General features: G+C 40.7%; 3 protein-coding genes and 1 long non-coding RNA gene across 17 annotated transcripts in view; 2 read left to right on the top strand and 2 right to left on the bottom strand.

Annotated features, from left to right (window-relative positions):
• Positions 1-18,837, top strand: part of RGSL1 (regulator of G protein signaling like 1) — a 164,869-nt gene that overhangs the window by 7,498 nt on the left and 138,534 nt on the right. For 13 of the 14 annotated variants that reach the window (XM_077902022.1, XM_077902023.1, XM_077902038.1 and 10 more), the window contains one exon: positions 5,387-5,535. In XM_077902022.1, coding sequence (XP_077758148.1) covers positions 5,387-5,535 — 149 coding nt within the window. Of the gene's footprint in view, positions 1-4,017; positions 4,054-5,386; positions 5,536-18,837 lie in introns of all 14 variants that reach the window. The other variant, XM_077902032.1, reaches the window with a different exon arrangement.
• LOC144316281 (transmembrane epididymal protein 1A-like) lies at positions 110-1,363 on the bottom strand. The gene has a single exon (XM_077902049.1). The coding sequence runs from the start codon at positions 1,220-1,222 to the stop codon at positions 317-319; it is 906 nt and encodes a 301-aa protein (XP_077758175.1). The 5' UTR covers positions 1,223-1,363; the 3' UTR covers positions 110-316.
• On the top strand, positions 1,381-1,889 carry LOC144316285 (uncharacterized). Its single transcript, XR_013382127.1, has 2 exons — positions 1,381-1,517; positions 1,770-1,889. It is a non-coding gene; the product is annotated as an uncharacterized LOC144316285 (long non-coding RNA).
• LOC144315236 (transmembrane epididymal protein 1-like) lies at positions 13,934-15,448 on the bottom strand. The gene has a single exon (XM_077899725.1). It carries the CDS (start codon positions 15,219-15,221, stop codon positions 14,316-14,318), a length of 906 nt encoding a protein of 301 aa, XP_077755851.1. The 5' UTR covers positions 15,222-15,448; the 3' UTR covers positions 13,934-14,315.

Here is an 18,837-nt window from a genome sequence, read left to right as displayed (position 1 = left end):
TCCTCTCTTTGAAGGCCTCCCTTCTATTACATCTTCTGCCCCCCATAGCTCTTCTTGCACCCTTACCTACCCACCCTGGTGCCCTCCCCACTGCTCCACAAGTCCCATCAGCAACCCTTTCCCAGGCTCCTCTCTCCTCATCTCCTCAGCAATTAGACGTTCAAAGGGAGGAGATGTACCAGCAGATGGAGATCAGCTGCTCTCCTTCATGGCCATTACCTTCACTGGAGACCAAAAAGGGTGCAGTGCCCATGTCTGAGAGAACCCGCAAGGAGGCAGATGGGTGGACAGTGTGCCAGGCATTCTAGGCCCTGTGTCAGGAAGAGCTTTTTGAAAGGAGAAGAGCCTGCTCATCTTTCTCTGACTGCTCCACTTCCTGCAGCAATTTGTACAGGGGTCCTACTGTGCCCTTGTGATATGGAGCTTCTTTGGATCCCATCAGCTTCAAGCTGGGGCAGTGACAACGATGCCAGAGGGCAGAGAGGCCATAGATTCCCAGCAGACACAAGGCATTGATCATCACATGCCAACAGAAGAAGGTGGTGACGAACATGATGTCACTGATGTCATCATCCTGCCATGGGTAGCCAGTGACTGGCCTGTACAGAATAAAGCCAGCCTGCATCAGCCAAGAGCCCATCATCAGAAACAGAAAAGCCTCAATCAGCAAGAGTTGAAATGTGTCGGGAGTCCACAGCTCTATAGTCAACACCAGCATCAATAGGAACACCACCAAGATGAGCAGATAATGAATCTGAAGCTCTATCCCTGTTGTGTCCTGAACATGTGATACCAACAAGAGCAGGAGCACGTAGAAGGTCAGGACCAGGGAACCTTTTTCTAGAAGCACACACCTCTGAGGCAGCAAATTCCTGCTCATGACATCTACACAGCCATTGAGGGTGAGGAGGATGAACATGGTGAGATGCTGCCACTCTTTGGGGTACAGAAATCTTGGTGGCAATTGTCTGTTCATCAATACCAACCCTCCTTTAATGCAACTGATCTCATAAGCTATTAAGATGGAGCCAGTCACCATCTTCAGCAAACCTCTGTAGGATATTTTCCACAGCCTGGCCCATCTTCCCTTATTCCTAGGATGGCATGAAGGATCCAGGAGAGAGTCTTTGAATATCACAGCTTTGGAGACTACTATTGCCTGATACAGTCCATATAAGATTAGAAACAGTCCTGGGTACACATGACCAATGAATGTTCCCATTGAACTACAGATCTGTCTAACGAAGAGAGAAGAGCAAAATTTGGGCAAGTCCACACCTTCTGGGGACCCTTCAAGGTCTGGATTTTGGAAGAATTTGCCTTCCACCAACTTTTATCATCTCACCCCACCTACTGCTCCCCCACAGAGGAAATGCTTCTTGAAGTAAGCCTACGTCTTTGGTGGAGTAAAGCCCCATTGTTCCATTCCATTCTGGTACATTAGGAACTAACTGACTTCTGCCAAAGAAGAAGGCTTGTGAATGTGCTTTTAGAGGCTCCCTTCAATGGCCCTTGAGGTACTTCTGTGCACACCTGTCCCTTTTTCCCATGGCTTCCTTCCCCTTGTGCTGCCCAGCACGCAAACAAGAAGAGAGGAGCATGGGATAGGGGAAGGGGTTGCTGTGGTATCCTGAGGTAGCCTGGCCATTCAGACATAATTTTGGTCTAGTTGTAAAGTTCTCTTTCTGAACACATATATTTATAAACATCTGGATATGTGATCATATAATACATACCTAGCATCTGACTTTTCTATTCTTCTTTTATAGACACATTCTGAAGATCCCCAAGAAATCTCCCTTCACCTCCACCTCTTCTTCACATCTCCATCTGTGCCCTTAACCCCACTTCAATATCTCTACTGGCCAATAAATGGATCAGAAAAGCTACTTTTTGATATTGATTTTCAGGGGCTGTGGTGGTTTTATAGTGTGTCAACCTAACTAAGCTTAAGCCATATTTTCCATAATTTCCTTCCTTATGTAGTTCCAGATTGGATTGGCTACAAGAGAGATTTACATGAGAATCTGAGGGTGGAAGTGAAGCAGCAACCTGAACACACTCTGGAAGTGTTGGGTACCTGCCACTGTAGCTCATGCATTCTGTTTTTTTTTTTTTTTAATATTATTTATTCATGAGAGACACACAGAGAGAGGCAGAGACATAGGCAGAGGGAGAAGCAGGCTCCTCGCAGGTAGCATATGCAGGACTTGATTGCTGGATCCGGGATCATGACCTGAGCTTAAGGCAGGTGCTCAACTGCTGAGCCACCCAGGCTACCTCATGCATTCTGTTTTTGGTCCATTGGCTCACCTCCTTGGCATGGGCAGCAACCAAGCCTATAGCTCCCTTAGTTTCTTTTAGTGTCGGGGCACCAGCTTCTTCTGTAAGTCACTTGCCGTTGAAGTATGAGGTGGTGAAAGAAAGACACAGGTTTCATTTTGTTCTCATAGGTTTCAGTTTGTCCTTGCTTTCATGCAGTATACTTCCTGACTGCTGCCACATTGACCTGAAATGACCTCAAGCCTCATCACTTAGCCACAGCCTACCATAGACTTCTTCACTACAAATCTGTCAAGGTGTAATATCCATAAGAAATTCATATTTCATGTCATTTTGCTCCCATGATTCATGGGATTAAAGTCAAATCCTTAAAATGCAGATACTGTTGAGTGAGTGACTCCAGTGAGTTGGTGTTGGCCGTTTGTATTTTAATGTGAATTAGCCCATCAGCTTCATTTATCTGTTAATGCGTTTATCTGTTTATGGAAAAAAAAATAATGCAGAGAATGGTGGAGAAAAAGGCACAGGGAACGTGAGGCATCCCCGGGGCCCAAAATAGTTTTGGGTTTATTGCAGTAGGTACTGAAATAGGAGTTTTCCCAGGTATGACAGTTGTGCTAAGGAAGGAGGAAGTGCATCACTCAGCATGAACCATGCTGACATCACTGTCTTCTGCATAATCATCAGCCTCACAGTATAAGCAATGTCTTGGGGGCAGAGAGGCAGCACCTGTATGCCAACAGCACCCCTGGAGGAGAGGAGGAGAATTTACACCCAGTTTATAGCACTGCTTCTGAGCCCTCACTCCTATCAAAATACCTTTTTCTCAAGTTCACTTGATTCCAGAAAAATTCAATCTCTCTCTGCCCTTAAGGATCACAGTAATTCAGATTGCTTCTTACTATTGAGAGATTCGGTAGGGCTAAGATTTGAGTGTGAAGGCAAGTTGGAAAAATGAAGTTTAATTCTGCTTTATGAAGGAATTTGCTTATTTTAAAATTTAGTTTTAGGTTTTTCTCTTTCTTTCTTTCTTTCTTTCTTTCTTTCTTTCTTTCTTTCTTCTTTCTTTCTTTCTTTTTGAGAGAGAGCATGTGAGTGCGGATGTAGGGGCAGTGTAGGGAGAGGGAGAGAGAGAATCTTGAGCAGGCTCCATGCCCAGTGTGAAGCCTGTCACAGAGCTTGATCTCAGAACCCTGAGATCATAACCTGAGCTGAAATCAAGAGTCAGACACTTAACCAACTGAACCACCCAGATGCCCCAGATGTTTGGGTTTTTTTAAATTGATGTATAGTCACTGTAAAAAATCAGGTAAATATATAAGCAAAAAGAACATTAAAAATCATCTTTAGTCTTGTAATCTGGAGGTGACCCATCATTGAGGTATAGAAGTGCAATTTTAGGAAGGCAGCATAAGGAAGTGGAAAATGTATCAACCAGAAGTCATAAATCTGAGTTCTAATTCTAGTTCTCCCTTCATTTGCTGTATATCATACCTCTTATCTGAAAAAATTGAGGATTGAATTTAACTTTCTATTGAAGTGAAAATAAAAGAGCATGAATGTTGTTGCATAGATGTGAGCATATTTATCTCCTGTTTCTTTCTTTTGGTGAATTATCAAAATGCCTGGAGAGCATGGTAGAGCAGAGGAATGCAAAAGGAAAATCTAAGTGACACTTCTGAAGTGAGTCAGGGAGGCAAGGACCCCAGGGATTCTCTTTGTTTTTTTTTTTAGATTTGTTCTGGGAGAAGCACAGGGTTCATCACTCCTGTAAGTAATAGTAGGGCTGGGCTGGGGAATACATGGTCTGCAGGCCCCAGGGAGCTGTATTTAGTCACTTTGAATATTGCTGCTCATACTTCAAGGCTGTGGTCTGTGTAAGGTGGGGGCAGCAGAGTTCAATCCAGCTCCCACATTCATTTTCCCACTTGTTTCTGGAAGCTGTGAGCTGGTTGCCAATAGTCAGGGGAGGAGGGAGGTTAGTAGCACTGACCCAAATGGGAAGTTGAAAGTGGCACATATGAGGACAAGTAGCTCCACTTAAGGTCCCATCTGGGATGCTCAGGCCCCCCACCTTGGCCAGACCCCAGCACTACATGTTGTTCATTAAAACATGAACATCCTGATCTCAGGCTTTGAAGATAGGAATCACTCTTCCCAAACCAGACACTGCCCACAAGTAGCCAAGAAGGAAGCCAAAGGTGGTGAATGATTACCGGAACTGGCAGACAGCTCCAGAGTCTGTGGACGAGTGCCTGGACAGCTGTTTCATGAGGGAAATGCCACTTGACCACAGGAGTCCGTGGAGGTCCTTCATGTCCTGGCTGTTCCACACTGAGATGCCCCTCGAACCTGCCCTTCCACCCCCATTCTCAAGGGGCCTCAGGCATAAACAGTGCCATTTGTTTGGCATGAAATGCTAGAATGAGCAAGAAGGTCTTTAGGAATTCAGTAAATAAGAATTTGTTACAGCTGTTGATTCTACTGAGTATAGCAAGGCATATAAAAAAAAGCATATGACATAGTCCTCACCCTCAAAGAGCTTACAATTCAGCTGAAGGCATACACCTCTATATACACACATACAACAGACATTAGAAACTATTTGGACTGTTCTGTTCCATGGAAATCAAATATAACATGTAATTTTAAGTTTTTGAAAAGCACATCAACAACAAAATAGTGAAGTTAATATTAATGAGACATTGTTTTTACCCAACATTACCAAAATGTTATCTCAACATGTAATTAATATAAGAATTTTAAAAGATGTATGTCAGATTCCTCATTTCATACTAAGTTGTTAAACTCCAGTGTATATTTTATACCTACAGCCCATCTCAGTTCAGACAAGCCACAGTATAAGCACTCAATATCTGTCTGTGGTTAGCAGCTGCTGTATTGGATTGTGCAGATTTAGACAGTATGAAATGACATGTTGAGCAAATTTTAAAGTTTTAGTGAAAAGAATAGATCATGGAGGAGATAGAAGTTAGGTAAAAAATGGGATTTAGAGAACTACACTATAAACTTCTCAGTAACTGTGTGGTTTTAGTATGGTGCTTTCCAAAAGCATCTTTTAATTTACCTCCTTTCTATTTAGGAGAGATATCCTCATCACCATCATCAACAAAAAATGATTGTAACTCACCTTGCTTCAAGGCAGAAATATACCACAGGAAGAAGGCAAGGCAGAGGCTGGGAACTCAAGCAGAACCACACAGGAAGTGGGTCCACGGAAATATGCACAAGGTCAGAGATAGCCCATTTGTTCATGGGCCAAACTTTCATCTTATTTCAAGTAAGGGTTAGTAAGCCTTGGGGTTTGTCACTGACTTTCCAAAACAAAGCTCACAGAAGATGGAAAACAACATTCTAATTTCTTAGTTTGAAAGGATGTGCGTACTGTATTTCTCTTGGCACACCAGCCCATAATTTTCCTCTTTGGATTTTTCCAAAACGTGAGCTTTATATACCTTGTTGCATAATTATGAGTTAGGTTTCACAGTTTATATAATTGATTTCAGGTACTTTTTGACGATCACATTTCAACAGCTGCAAATTTCATTTTCTTCTGGAAACTTTTGGCAAGGTGGAAGTATATACTCACCTTACCTCTGTTATACCGATTTCTTCCATTATGACTATGCAGTGAACTTATACCCATGGCTGAGGACAGAACTCAAGCACCCTGAGTCTGTTTTTTCATAGATCATTTCTTTTTTTTTTTTATCATTTCTCTTCTATACCAGAATATGTGTGCCCAAATTAGGAGTTGACCCTTGGTCCCACTTGTTCAGAATTCTTAATCCTGCAATTTGGGAAGCCCATGATAAGTTTCAAAATTCTCTGTGAGAGATACAGCTATCTGACCACTGAATACTCATGCCCCCCCTCCCACAATGTAGGGTGTTGCTGAGACCACACTTCCCAGGCATTGAGTGACTGAGTTTGGGCCAGTGGAATGTGTGTGGTAGTGATCTACACCACTTCAAGATGAGGCTTCTAGAAACATCCTCCTATTTTTCGCCCTTTCTTTTTTCCATGTCTACTGGATGAATACAGAGGACTGAGGCACTAGAGAAGGACAAGTCACAAGATGGGAGGAATCACATCTGAAAGACTAGGTAGAAAGCTTATAAGCATGGGAGAAGTAGCCTTCTTTTGTGTTTAGCCCGTAAGATTTAAGGATTTATCGGTTCTAAATCAGTTAGCTAGTATACATTGCCTGCCAAGCCTCCAAGAGGCCCCTGGAAGCTCATGTAAATTCATCACTTGGCCATCAACTTTGATGTTAACAAACTACCTGAAGGGTTCAGCTGATTTCTCCCAACCAGTTCCCTCCTCTGCCTTAGGTATCTCAAAGTCTGGAATTATTCTCATGTGCCCTATGCCACTATTTCTGGAGCCCAGGAAACTAAGTTCACAAAGGCTGCCTTATAATTATAGAGAACAAAAGTACTTGATGGTCCTAAAGCTTCTCATTCTCATTAGGACCCCTGCTTCATTTTGGTTCCAATCTTTCACCAATGGGCCACTCATCTTAATTAGATACAGTGTTTCCTAATCACTGACCAGTGGATACACTTTCACCCAAAACTAATGCCAGCTATATTAGTTTTCTATTGCTGCATAACACACTAACATAAATTTAGGAATTTAAGTGATACATTTATCAACCCACAGTTTCCATTGATCAGGAATCCAATATGGGTTTGCTAAGACCTCTGCTTGGAATCTCACCAAGCTGAAATCAAGGTGTTGACTGGGGCTGTGATTCTGATCTGCGGCTCAGAGTTCTCTTGCAAGCTCACTGACCATTGGCAAAATTCAGCTTCTTGTAGTTTTTAAGACTTGAAGCTACTATTTTCTTCCTGGCTGTCAGCCAGGACCACTCATAGCATCTAAAGGTTGCTCACAGTTCCTTGCCATGTGACCCCCACAGGAAGATCACAACATGGCTGTTTGCTTTCTTCTAGGCCAACAGGAGTGCATCTCCTTGATGATTCACCTTCTTCTTCCATAAAAATACCGTAAAGGTATTTTTATTTTTAATTTTTATTGAAACCAGCAGATAATCTTTCCTGCTTTGTTGAAGATGATTTGACCATAGAGTTGAGGGTCCATTTCTGGGTTCTCTATTCTGTTCCATTGATCTATGTGTCTTTGTGCCAGTACAATGCTATCTTGATGATCACAGCTTTGCAATACAGCTTGAAGTTAAGCATTGTGATGTCCCCAGCTTTGATTTTCATTTTCAACATTCCTCTGGCTATTCAGGGTCTTTTCTGGTTTCATAACAAATCTTAAGATTATTTGTTCCAACTCTTGTGAAGACAGTCCATGGTATTTCGATAGGGGTTTCATTGAACGTGCAAATTGCTCTGAGTAGCATAGATATTTTCACAATATTTATTCTTCCAATCCATGAGCATGGAATGTTTTTCCATCTCTTTACGTCTTCCTCAATTTCTTTCATAAGTGTTCTGTAATTTTTAGAGTATAGATCCTTTACCTCTTTGGTTAGGTTTATTCCTAGGTATCTTATGGTATTGGGTACAATTGTAGATGGGATTGATTCCTTAATTTCTTTCCTCAGTCTCATTGTTAGTGTATAGAAATGCAACTGATTTTGTATCCTGCCACATTACTGAATTGCTGTATGAGTTCTAGCAATCTTAGGGTGGAGTCTTTTGGGACACACAATATCATGTCATCTGCAAAGAAAGAGAGTTTGATTTCTTTGCCAATTTGAATGCCTTTTATTTCTTTTTGTTGTCTGATTGCTGAGGCTAGGACTTCTAGTACTATGTTGAATAACAGAACATGAGAGACTCCTAACTATGGGAAATGAACTAGGGGAGGTGGAAGGGGGGTGGGGGTGACTGGGTGATGGGCACTGAGGGGGGCACTTGATGGGATGAGCACTGGGTGTTATTCTATATGTTGTCATATTGAACACCAATAAAAAATAAATTTATATAAAAAAAAAAACATTGGTGAGAGTGGACATCCCTGTCGTGTTCCTGATCTTAGGGGAAAGGCTCTCAGTGTTTCCTCATTGAGATTATTTCCTATGGGCTTTCCATAAATAGCTGTTATGATATTGTGAAATATTCCCTCTATCCCTACACTTTGAAGAGTTTTAATAAAAAATGGGTGCTGTATTTTGTCAAATGCCTTCTCTGCCTCTAATGAGAGGATCATATGGTTCTTGTTTTTTCTTATTGATGTGATCTATCACATTGATTGTTTTATGAATGTTGAAACACTCTTGCATCCTAGGGATAAATCCCATTTGGTCGTGGTGAATAATCCTAATGTACTGTTGGATCCTATTGGCTAGAATCTTGGTGAGAATTTTTGCATCTGTATTCATCAGAGGTATTGGTCTGTAATTCTCCTTTTTGGTAGGATCTTTGGTTTTGGGATCAAGGTAATACTGACCTCATAGAACAAGTTTGGAAGTATTCCCTCCATTTCTATCCTTTGAAACAGCTTTAGTAAAATAATTATTATTTCTTCTTCAAATGTTTGGTAGAATTCCCCTGGGCAGCCATCTGGCCTTGGACTTTTGTGCCTTGGGAGGTTTTTGATGACTGCCTCAATATCCTCTCTGGCTATTGGCCTGTTAGGTTTTTTATTTGTTCCTGTTTCAGTTTTGGTAATTTGTAGGTTTCCAGGAATGCATCCATTTCTTCCAGATTGCCTAATTTGTTGGCATATAGTTGCTCATAATACATTTTTAAAAACCTTTGTATTTCCTTGATATTGGTTGTAGTGTCTTTCATTCATGATTTTATTAATTTGAGTCTTTTTTTTTTAATAAGACTGGCTAGGGGCTTATCTATCTTATTAATTCTTTCAAAGAATAAGCTCCTGGTTTCATTGATCTGTTCTGCAGTTCTCCTGGTTTCTATTTAATTGAGTTCTGCTCTAATCTTTCTTATTTCTCTTCTTCTGCTTGGTTTAGGCTTTAATTGCTGTTCTTTCTCCAATTCCTTTAGGTGCAAGGTTAGCTTGGATTCAAGGTTAGCTTCTTCTAAAGACCTCCCTGACAAAGTTAGACAATCCAGGACAATCTCTCTTTTCAGTAATTCAAACTCAACCATTAGTAACCAATCATGGGAATGATAATCCGTTATATTCATTGATCCCATTTAAGGGGCGGGATTATATAGAGCATGTATGCTGGGGGCAGGAATAATGGGAGAAATCTTAGAATTCCTCCTTTCCATTCCTTACTCTAAGTTGCAATATAATTGTGTACATCTTTGTATCTTTCTCCTAATGTATTGCTGATCCCTGCAGAGTACCTGGACAATAGTATCTGTTTAGGATTTTTTAATAAATTAGTTTAATTCTTCGGTTGTCTTGATTGAATTTGATCCCCTTCATTTACTAATTTATTATCCACATTTACAAATTAGTCTCCATTGTATATTCACATTTGTGAAATTCAGTTGTAGTTTTTCTCTTGTCATTATTCCAAATATCTGGGGTTGAATTGTATTTAAGGATTCTGGCCTCCTGTGCAATTGTTCCACTGGTGTTTCATATAGTGTCACAATAAGAAATAGATGGCAACACAATTCAGGATAGTTCAAGGATGGTTTAATAAAGGTACTTCCTATGCAGTTGTCAGCAGGATGGAAGGAGACCACAGAGATAGCTGAGCAACAGTTGGAGCTATTATTAACTCTAGGCCCAAGGGACATAGAACAGGAGAAGTTCTGTAATATGCAAGAATAGTGTAGTGGGTTGAATAGTGGCCTGTAAAAAGATATTTCCAAGTCCTAAACCCCAGAACCTGTGACCTTATTTGACAAAAGAGTCTTTGCAGATATAATTAAGGATCCTGAGATGAAATCATCTTGGTTTTAGGGTAGGCTCTAAATCCAATGATAGGTAACCTTATGAGAAAATCTAAGGAATGTTTGAGACAGAAGCACGTAGAGGAGAAGACAATGTGAATATGGAAGAAGAAAATGGAGTGATATATGCAAGCCAAGGAATGCCAGCAGTCATCAGAAGCTAGGGCAGACACATGGGACAGATTCTTCCTGAGAGCTTCCAGAAGGAATCAATACTTTGATTTTGGACTTGTGGCATCCAGAACTGTGAAAGAGTAAATTTCTGTTTTAAGCCACTAAGTTTGTAGTAATTTGTTGTGGTAGCTTGGGAGATTGATACCAATGGTGTGATGGGGGGCAGGTTACTGCCAGCCTGAGGTGACCCCAGAAAAGCAGGAGCTAAAAGTTTTTATTAAACTCTAATCTCACTCTTATCCATCATTTTCCTGGGGCTTGTCATTGGCCAGATGTTGCCTGAAGCCAGAGGATAAGTTGCTCAGTGATATGCTATAGACCTGGGCAGTCTCCTGAGAGAGAGAGCAGGATGGATGTAAAAGGTGGATTTAGAGGGGCAATCTGAAGTACATCTCTTTTTAGCTTTTAGGTAGGGTAACCATAAATCCCAATGTGTCTGTAGCAGTTTGGTTTTTACCTGTTGTCCCAGGGCAAATCTTAATTTTGCCTTTTCTTTCTCAGTTGTCCAGGTTTGAATGATAAATTTTGTATGGTCACATCAGTTATAGGTTAAAATCCAATTGGATTAGTATCCAAATGGATATAGAGTTTTCTATGAGATATGTTAAGTGAAGTGAGTCACTACACCATCAGGATACCATCCCTCCTGATTGCCCTGTGGTCCTGACCATTCTTGAAAGTGTAAGGAGAAAAATTAAGACCTTCTGAGGTTAACAAGAACATACCTGTCTCCAAAATCTGGACCATAGACCCCATATTTTTTGGAGTTAGTCTTTTTTACTTCATCTTGGATATCTTGATGTCATAACATACAGATGTCCCCTGTTCTTTTTAATTCCTGTATAGTACTCCAGAATTTATTTAACCATTTCCCTACCGGTGAAAGTTTATTATTTAAAGTTCCTGGTAGAAAAACAATGCTTCAGTGATCATTCTTGTATATGTTCTTTGTATAGATGTGAGTATTTTTAGTATGGATACTGCATCAGAGTTCCTAGCTACAGACAATTCTGGCTAACCTGAGAAGGAATTTATTTAATAGGTTATGTTCGTTCACATAATCATTAGGTTGGCTAGAGAAAAAGATTCCAGGTTAAGTATAACGGACCAATGCCCAGAATCACACTACTGAAATGGGCTTAGGTTGCTGCTTTTGGCACTGACCCCAGAACTACAGGGCAGACCAGCATAATGATGCATATAATTTCCGGTCTTTGCCACTACTCTTCTACAGAATAGAAGCTCCATGCACAGACGATTTCCTTACATTACTCACTTGTGAGTTGAAGTCTTAAGTGGGTTGTCTAGCTGGTCACATGCCTGAAATCTAGCTAGCTACAAGGGAGGCTAGGGATTAAACATAAAAATCTACCAAAAAGACAGGCCTGATAATGTGGAAATTGTTCAAAATGTTGGGAGTCTTTTTCAAAGATGGTGTTAGGCTTCTATGTCAGATGTCCACTGCAAACAGCAAGAGGTGGAATTGTTTGTTTGAAGATTATGTACACTCTAAATTCTGGCACACTCTGCTAGACTGACTTCAAGGAAATGTAGACAGTGTATGATGTTATCCAGCAATGGATAGTATTGTTTAATACTTTTGATGATTTTTGACAGCCTGACAGTGAAAAAAAGATCCTACTTTTAAAAAAATCCTCTTTTTCTTAAAATTAGTTAGGTTAACAATTTAAAAAAATGTTTGTTAGCCATTTATTCTGAGACATAGTAATTTCTATCTTCTGCCCATTTTTTTTATAGTAGGTTGCTTTTTTGTTAATGTTTGAACACCTCTATATATTCTGGGTATTGAATTGTTTTTTTTTTTTTGTCTATTTAATATGTTGCAAATGCTCTTCACAGTGTCCCTTTTATCTTTTTCTTACATCTTTTAGTAATAGGAAATAAAATGGGTAATTTTTTCAGAGTTTATTTTTCTCAAGAAAAATATTCATATCTCTTATTATAAAACACCCTTCAAGCCCTTCAAAAATTTTTATAGTCTTGTTGCTCATGTTTAATTTTTCAGGCCATCTATAATTCTTTTTGTGTGTGTGTTTATGAGGTAGAAACTTAAGCTACTGATTGTTGCTTGTTTGTTTTGTTTTGTTTTTCCAAGTGGAGAGAGCCAGTTATTCCTCACATTATTTGAAGAGCCCATTCTTAACATGTATTTAACTCTCCCACTACATATTTCTGTTTCGGCAGTCTCTGTTACATGACACTATGTTGATTTAAGGTTCTATAATGATACTTGCTTGCTCCTATACCACGGTTTATAATTATTGAATACTTATAATGTATTATAAAAGCTAGTAAAGCAGTTTATTCCTCATTGTTTTCTTCTAGGAAAAAAAAAAGACCTAGGCTCTTCTCTATGTTTCTTTCCCAGATATATTTTAGAATAGGTTTGCTGAATTCCATTAAAATCACATGGAGAATGTTTTTGATTGGAAGTACCTTTAATTTGTGTTTCTGTAAACACAGTTCTGTTACTTGTAAGATATGTTTTATGGTATATTACGTTAGGAGAAATTCACTTAACTATTCAAGATTTCCTTAGCAGTTTAGAACTGGGGCACACATAACTTGTTAAGAACAATGAGGTGTTTTCTGTATTTCTTCATCACTTATCATGATTATATTTAAAATGGCAATAAAAAATTGGAGGACACCCCCCCCCCAAAAAAAAAAAAAAAAAACAATGGCAAAGGACTCAGGAGTTAGGTATAACAGGAGAAACAAGAAGGATTAGAAATACTCAAAGAAACATGTTGTCTCAGGCTCTGCTCTGACCTGTTCCCAGAAATATAAGCCCTAGTCAGAAGTTCAGGGGCCCATCAGCTTCTCCAAATCCCAAAGAGCCAGAGAGGCTCTAGATGCAAGTGAAACTTTATTAAGCATCAACCATGTAGAGGACAATGTTATATCCTGGATATATTTGCAAAGCAAATTAAGTAACTAGGAAATGACAAATTTTCCACTCCTAAGGAGCCTACCTTTCTGTGAGACAAAACTTCCCCATGAGAAACAGGACACAACTGAATGTATCAGCTGCCTGGGAAAAATAGCAAAGCAGAATTAGACGAGTTCTTGGAGTTCCAGGTCAAAGGAGCATAAGAAATTTCTCTGGAGATGGAATTTTTGGTGGTAGCAGTGCAAGGAGATTTAATGCTGAGTATAAAATAACTCTGTGTACTAAATATGTGATTGGCAGTAACTTTTTCTAAATCATACACCATGTTATTTGGCAAAGGCACAAGTATAGCATATAATAAACTATAACCTAGTAGATGGCTGGTGGGACTGGTGGTAAACAAGTAGCTCTAAGCACCTTGCTTTGGCTAGATTAGAAGTCAGGGATAAGACATGTGATGGCATTTAATGAAAATTTGGCTTATGTAAACTTGAATAATTGTGATATGAAAGTACTGATTCTCACTGTATGAAACCTGAAATATGAATCTACCCAAATTTAAAAGTATACATGAGATTCTTATCACTTCAACCAGGTGAGATAAGTGAATTGTACTGCATCTGTTCCACATGGTGTTGTCCCTTTAGTTGGAAAATAGAAATACCCAACATTGCAGTTTTGATTTGTGAGAAGTCTTTATTCCTCAAGTAAAACCTGGAGAAGTAGCTGGTGATGGCATAACTGCTGGACTCTGCTCTCTCTTTGAAGGCCTCCCTTCTATTACATCTTCTGCCCCCCATAGCTCTTCTTGCACCCTTACCTACCCACCCTGGTGCCCTCCCCACTGCTCCACGAGTCCCATCAGCAACCCTTTCCCAGGCTCCTCTCTCCTCATCTCCTCAGCAATTAGACGTTCAAAGGGAGGAGATGTACCAGCAGATGGAGATCAGCTGCTCTCCTTCATGGCCATTACCTTCACTGGAGACCAAAAAGGGTGCAGTGCCCATGTCTGAGAGAACCCGCAAGGAGGCAGATGGGTGGACAGTGTGCCAGGCATTCTAGGCCCTGTGTCAGGAAGAGCTTTTTGAAAGGAGAAGAGCCTGCTCATCTTTCTCTGACTGCTCCACTTCCTGCAGCAATTTGTACAGGGGTCCTACTGTGCCCTTGTGATATGGAGCTTCTTTGGATCCCATCAGCTTCAAGCTGGGGCAGTGACAACGATGCCAGAGGGCAGAGAGGCCATAGATTCCCAGCAGACACAAGGCATTGATCATCACATGCCAACAGAAAAAGGTGGTGACGAACATGATGTCACTGATGTCATCATCCTGCCATGGGTAGCCAGTGACTGGCCTGTACAGAATAAAGCCAGCCTGCATCAGCCAAGAGCCCATCATCAGAAACAGAAAAGCCTCAATCAGCAAGAGTTGAAATGTGTTGGGAGTCCACAGCTCTATAGTCAACACCAGCATCAATAGGAACACCACCAAGATGAGCAGATAATGAATCTGAAGCTCTATCCCTGTTGTGTCTTGGACATGTGATATCAACAAGAGCAGGAGCACGTAGAAGGTCAGGACCAGGGAACCTTTTTCTAGAAGCACACACCTCTGAGGCAGCAAATTCCTGCTCATGACATCTACACAGCCATTGAGGGTGAGGAGGATGAACATGGTGAGATGCTGCCACTCTTTGGGGTACAGAAATCTCGGTGGGTACTTCTTGTCCATGAGCACCATCATATCATCAAGACAGAAGACCACATAAACTGTTAAGATGGAGCCAGTCACCAGCTTCAGCAAACCTCCGTAGGATATTCCCCACAGCCCGGCCCATCTTCCCTTATTCCTGGGGGGGCATGAAAGATAGAGGAGTGAGTCATTGACTATCATGGCCTTAGAGACCACTGCGGCCTGATACAGTCCATAAGAGAAAAGATATAGCCCTGGGTATAAATGACCTATAAACTTTCCCATGAAATTACAGGTCTGTTTTACTACAGGGTGAGGATCAAAACTCAGGGTCTCTCTGCTCTCTTCTCCGTTGAGGGCCCTTCAAGTTTTCGGCTAACTTCTACCTACTTTTATCATCTCCCTCTGCCCACTGCTCCCAGAGAGAATGCAAAGTTCTGGACAGGAGCCTATACTTTTGGTGATGTGAGTCTCATTGTTCCATTCCATTCTAGGACACTGGGAACAAGCTGACTTCTGCAAAAAAAATTTAAAAAAAGATGAATATTTAATATTTTCTAGTATACACCTATAAGAATGTGTGTTCTCATGAGCTCTGTTTTTGGACTTTTGAGATGCTTCTGGTCACACTGTCCCTCTCTCCTAGAGCTTACTTTCTTCTGCTCCTGTCTAGTGTTTAGAGGAGCAGTAGAGAGGTACATGAACTGGAGATTACCCAGAAAAGGTCTGACTTACTCACCAAAATTTGTTCATCTTTTAAGAACCCATACTCACATCTTTGGCCATAAATTTTAAAAGCAAATATATTATTTGCTATTATATGGAAGTTTATAAACATTTTGGGATGTGCTCACATATATACACACTGAGCATCTATCTGGCCTCTTCATTTTTCTGTAACATACTTAGGGGACTACCAAGAAAACCCCTCACTGCCCCTAAATCTCTTTCTCGTGAGTAATCAATAAACTTGAAAAGCCACTTTTTGAGATCAATTTTGGGATTTTAAGGTGTGATTTGTTAAAATGTATATATGTTTAGACAAGTAGATTCAGTGAGCTACTTATATTTCATGTGAATTAGCTCATCAACTTTATTTTCTAATTATCATTTGCTATGTGTCTAATATATATAAGTAGAATAAGTTCTAGGCAGTAGATGACAGCCAGTTGATCTGAGGCAATGCATCTAGGGCAAGAGTCTTCATTTAGAAGGGATGGTAGAGAACAAGGTACAGGGAATGTGAGGCAGGCCCTTGGCACACAAGTGTTCTGGGTTTGTTGCAGGAGGTACATGGAATAGGAGTTACCCTGAGAGTGATAGGTATGTGGAAGAGGAGGAAGTTCATCATTCAACATGAAGGGTGCTGACATCACAGTCTTCTGCATAATCATTTGTCCTCAGGGTAGAGCAATGCTGTGGGGCAGAGAGGCAGCATCTATATGCTGATATCACCCCCAGTGGGGTGGAGGAGTGTTTACATCCAGGTCACAGCACTGACTCTGAGCCCTCACCACTTATTATCTCTCTTTCCTACACCCACTTAATATCAGAAAAAAAAATCCAATCTGTCCATGCCCTTTAGGATGAAGGCCATTTCTTGATAGTGGGAGAATGAGGATTTGGATGTGAAAGTGCTGTATGAAAGAGACCTGAAGATTGCTTTACAGAGGGACTTGAATTCCTTATTCCATTTTAATTTCGACTTTCCCTTCTTACACAAGTGTGGCATACATTGGCCAGCAATTCACTCTATTCATTTCCTTTTTTTTTCTTTGTGCACTGATAAACTACATTTTGCACTCTACCTTGCAGTTAGATGTAGCCTTGCAACTGACTTCTAGACAATGAGGTATAAATGGAAATGATACAGATTACTTCCTGGTCTCAGCTATAAGATCCTCCCTCACATACTCTTCCATGTTATTTTCCTTTCTCTGGCTTTATACAGAATCTCGCAGCTTAATATATGTGGAGAATGGAGGAGCCCTAGGATGGAAAGAACAGGTTGCCTGGATTACTCCTCCTAGAAAACCAATATGTTGTTCAGGAACACTCATTTTTTAACTATATATAAACAAGGAATGAACTGTTTTTCTTGAGCAATGGAAATTTTCACATCTGTTTGCTATTGTAGCTGTAATACCCAACCAAATGCAAAACTAACACACAGCTTTTATAGAAAAAATTAGACAAATTCATAAACAAAATAAGAGAAAAATAAGCACCTGCAGTTCCAAACCTGATGATAACTACTGTTAACACTTTTCTGTAAAATCCTAGTTTTTTTTTGGTGGGGGGGATGACTAAAAATTAAGAGACCAGGATCACAGTCCCAGTTCCCCTCTAATTGGCTTCTTTAAGAAAAGAAAGAACTGTGGCATCTATGTTCTCTAACTTGAGGGGGGGAGTGAGAGAGAGAGAGAGAGAGAGAGAGAGAGCAGGTAGGGAACAGGGGAGAGGGGAAACTTTTGGGGATTTTGCATAGAAAGGAGTGTTTTGTCACCCCCACATTTTTCCTTTTTATCTAGGTTTCCCAGGAAACCTCAAGGAGCTGAATTCTCAGGGAGAGAAGGTACAGAAGGAAGCCAAGATTATGACATTGTAATAGAGTAGGATAGGGAGGCAAAATCTCTGGTACTCTCTGTGGTTCTTGTCTTGTCCTGGGAAATCATTGAGCTTCCCTGAGGGAACTAGCTCTCAGTACAGCAGAGCCCGTTGCTCCACTATTAACCATCAGCAAAGAACCAGTGTGTGTATCTGAGTAGCCCAGTTCTACCTAGAATGGACTGCAAGTGTCAGAAAGACTGGGGTCACTAGTAATGTTATCTCCAGCACCTCCATGCTGTGGGTTTAATGAACATAGTAGACATTGAGGAACAAGCAGATGCCATTCATCTCCTGACCATCACATTTATCTCCATGTTTGGCCACTCCTGGCTGCTGTTAAGCAGTGGTCAGGGGAAGAGAGAAATTAGCAGCACTGACCCAACAGCAATGAGAGGTTGAAAGTGGCACATATGAGGACAAGTAGCTCCACTTAAGGTCTCATCTGGAATGCTCAGGCCCCCCACCCTGGCCAGACCCCAGCACTACATGTTGTTCATTAAAACATGAGCATCCTGATCTCAGGCTGTGAAGATAGGAATCACTCTTCCCAACCCAGACACTGCCCACAAGTAGCCAAGAAGGAAGCCAAAGGTGGTGAATGATTAGCAAAACTGGCAGACAGCTCCAGAGTCTGTGGACGAGTGCCTGGACAGCTGTTTCATGAGGGAAACTCCAACTGACCATAAGAGCCCACGGAGTTCCTTCATGTCCTGGCTGTTCCACACTGAGATGCCCCTCAGACCTGCCCTCCCGCCCCCATTCTCAAGGGGCCACTGGCACAATCACTGCCACTTGTCTGGTACGAAATGCCAGAGTAAAGCGAGAATATCCTTAGGAAGTTAGTGAACATGAATTTACTAAATACTGTGGTATAATCTTGTCCTCATCAAGCTTACGATTAATTAATTAATTAATTAATTATGTAGTACCCACATACACATAGAAAATATACAATAATTACAGAATTAATTAGAATTAGAGAATGGCATGCTGAGTGGTGCATTTTAGAGTGCATTTTAGAAGATTTCGGTGACAGTTGTTGTTCATGAGGGAGGTTCAAGTTTAATTAGAATCATCCCTAGATATGTTCTAGAAAACTGCCAATAAGTCAGGGAAGGTTCTAGTGTCAGATTCTTTCAAAAGACTTTATACCAATTTTCAAGGAATCCTTCATTTCTTACTATTATAGGGCTGATACAGCTAAGAAACCAGGGTAGCATATGGGTTCTAGAGTGGCATGGTCAATCAAGTGCTTTCCCACCAGTCTCTAATGCTGAATCAAGGGCACTTG

The sequence above is a fragment of the Canis aureus genome, chromosome 6 (assembly GCF_053574225.1).
Source record: "Canis aureus isolate CA01 chromosome 6, VMU_Caureus_v.1.0, whole genome shotgun sequence".
Lineage (NCBI taxonomy): Eukaryota > Metazoa > Chordata > Mammalia > Carnivora > Canidae > Canis > Canis aureus.
Note: the sequence above shows the minus strand (reverse complement) of the source record. Positions and strands in the feature narration are given on the sequence as shown.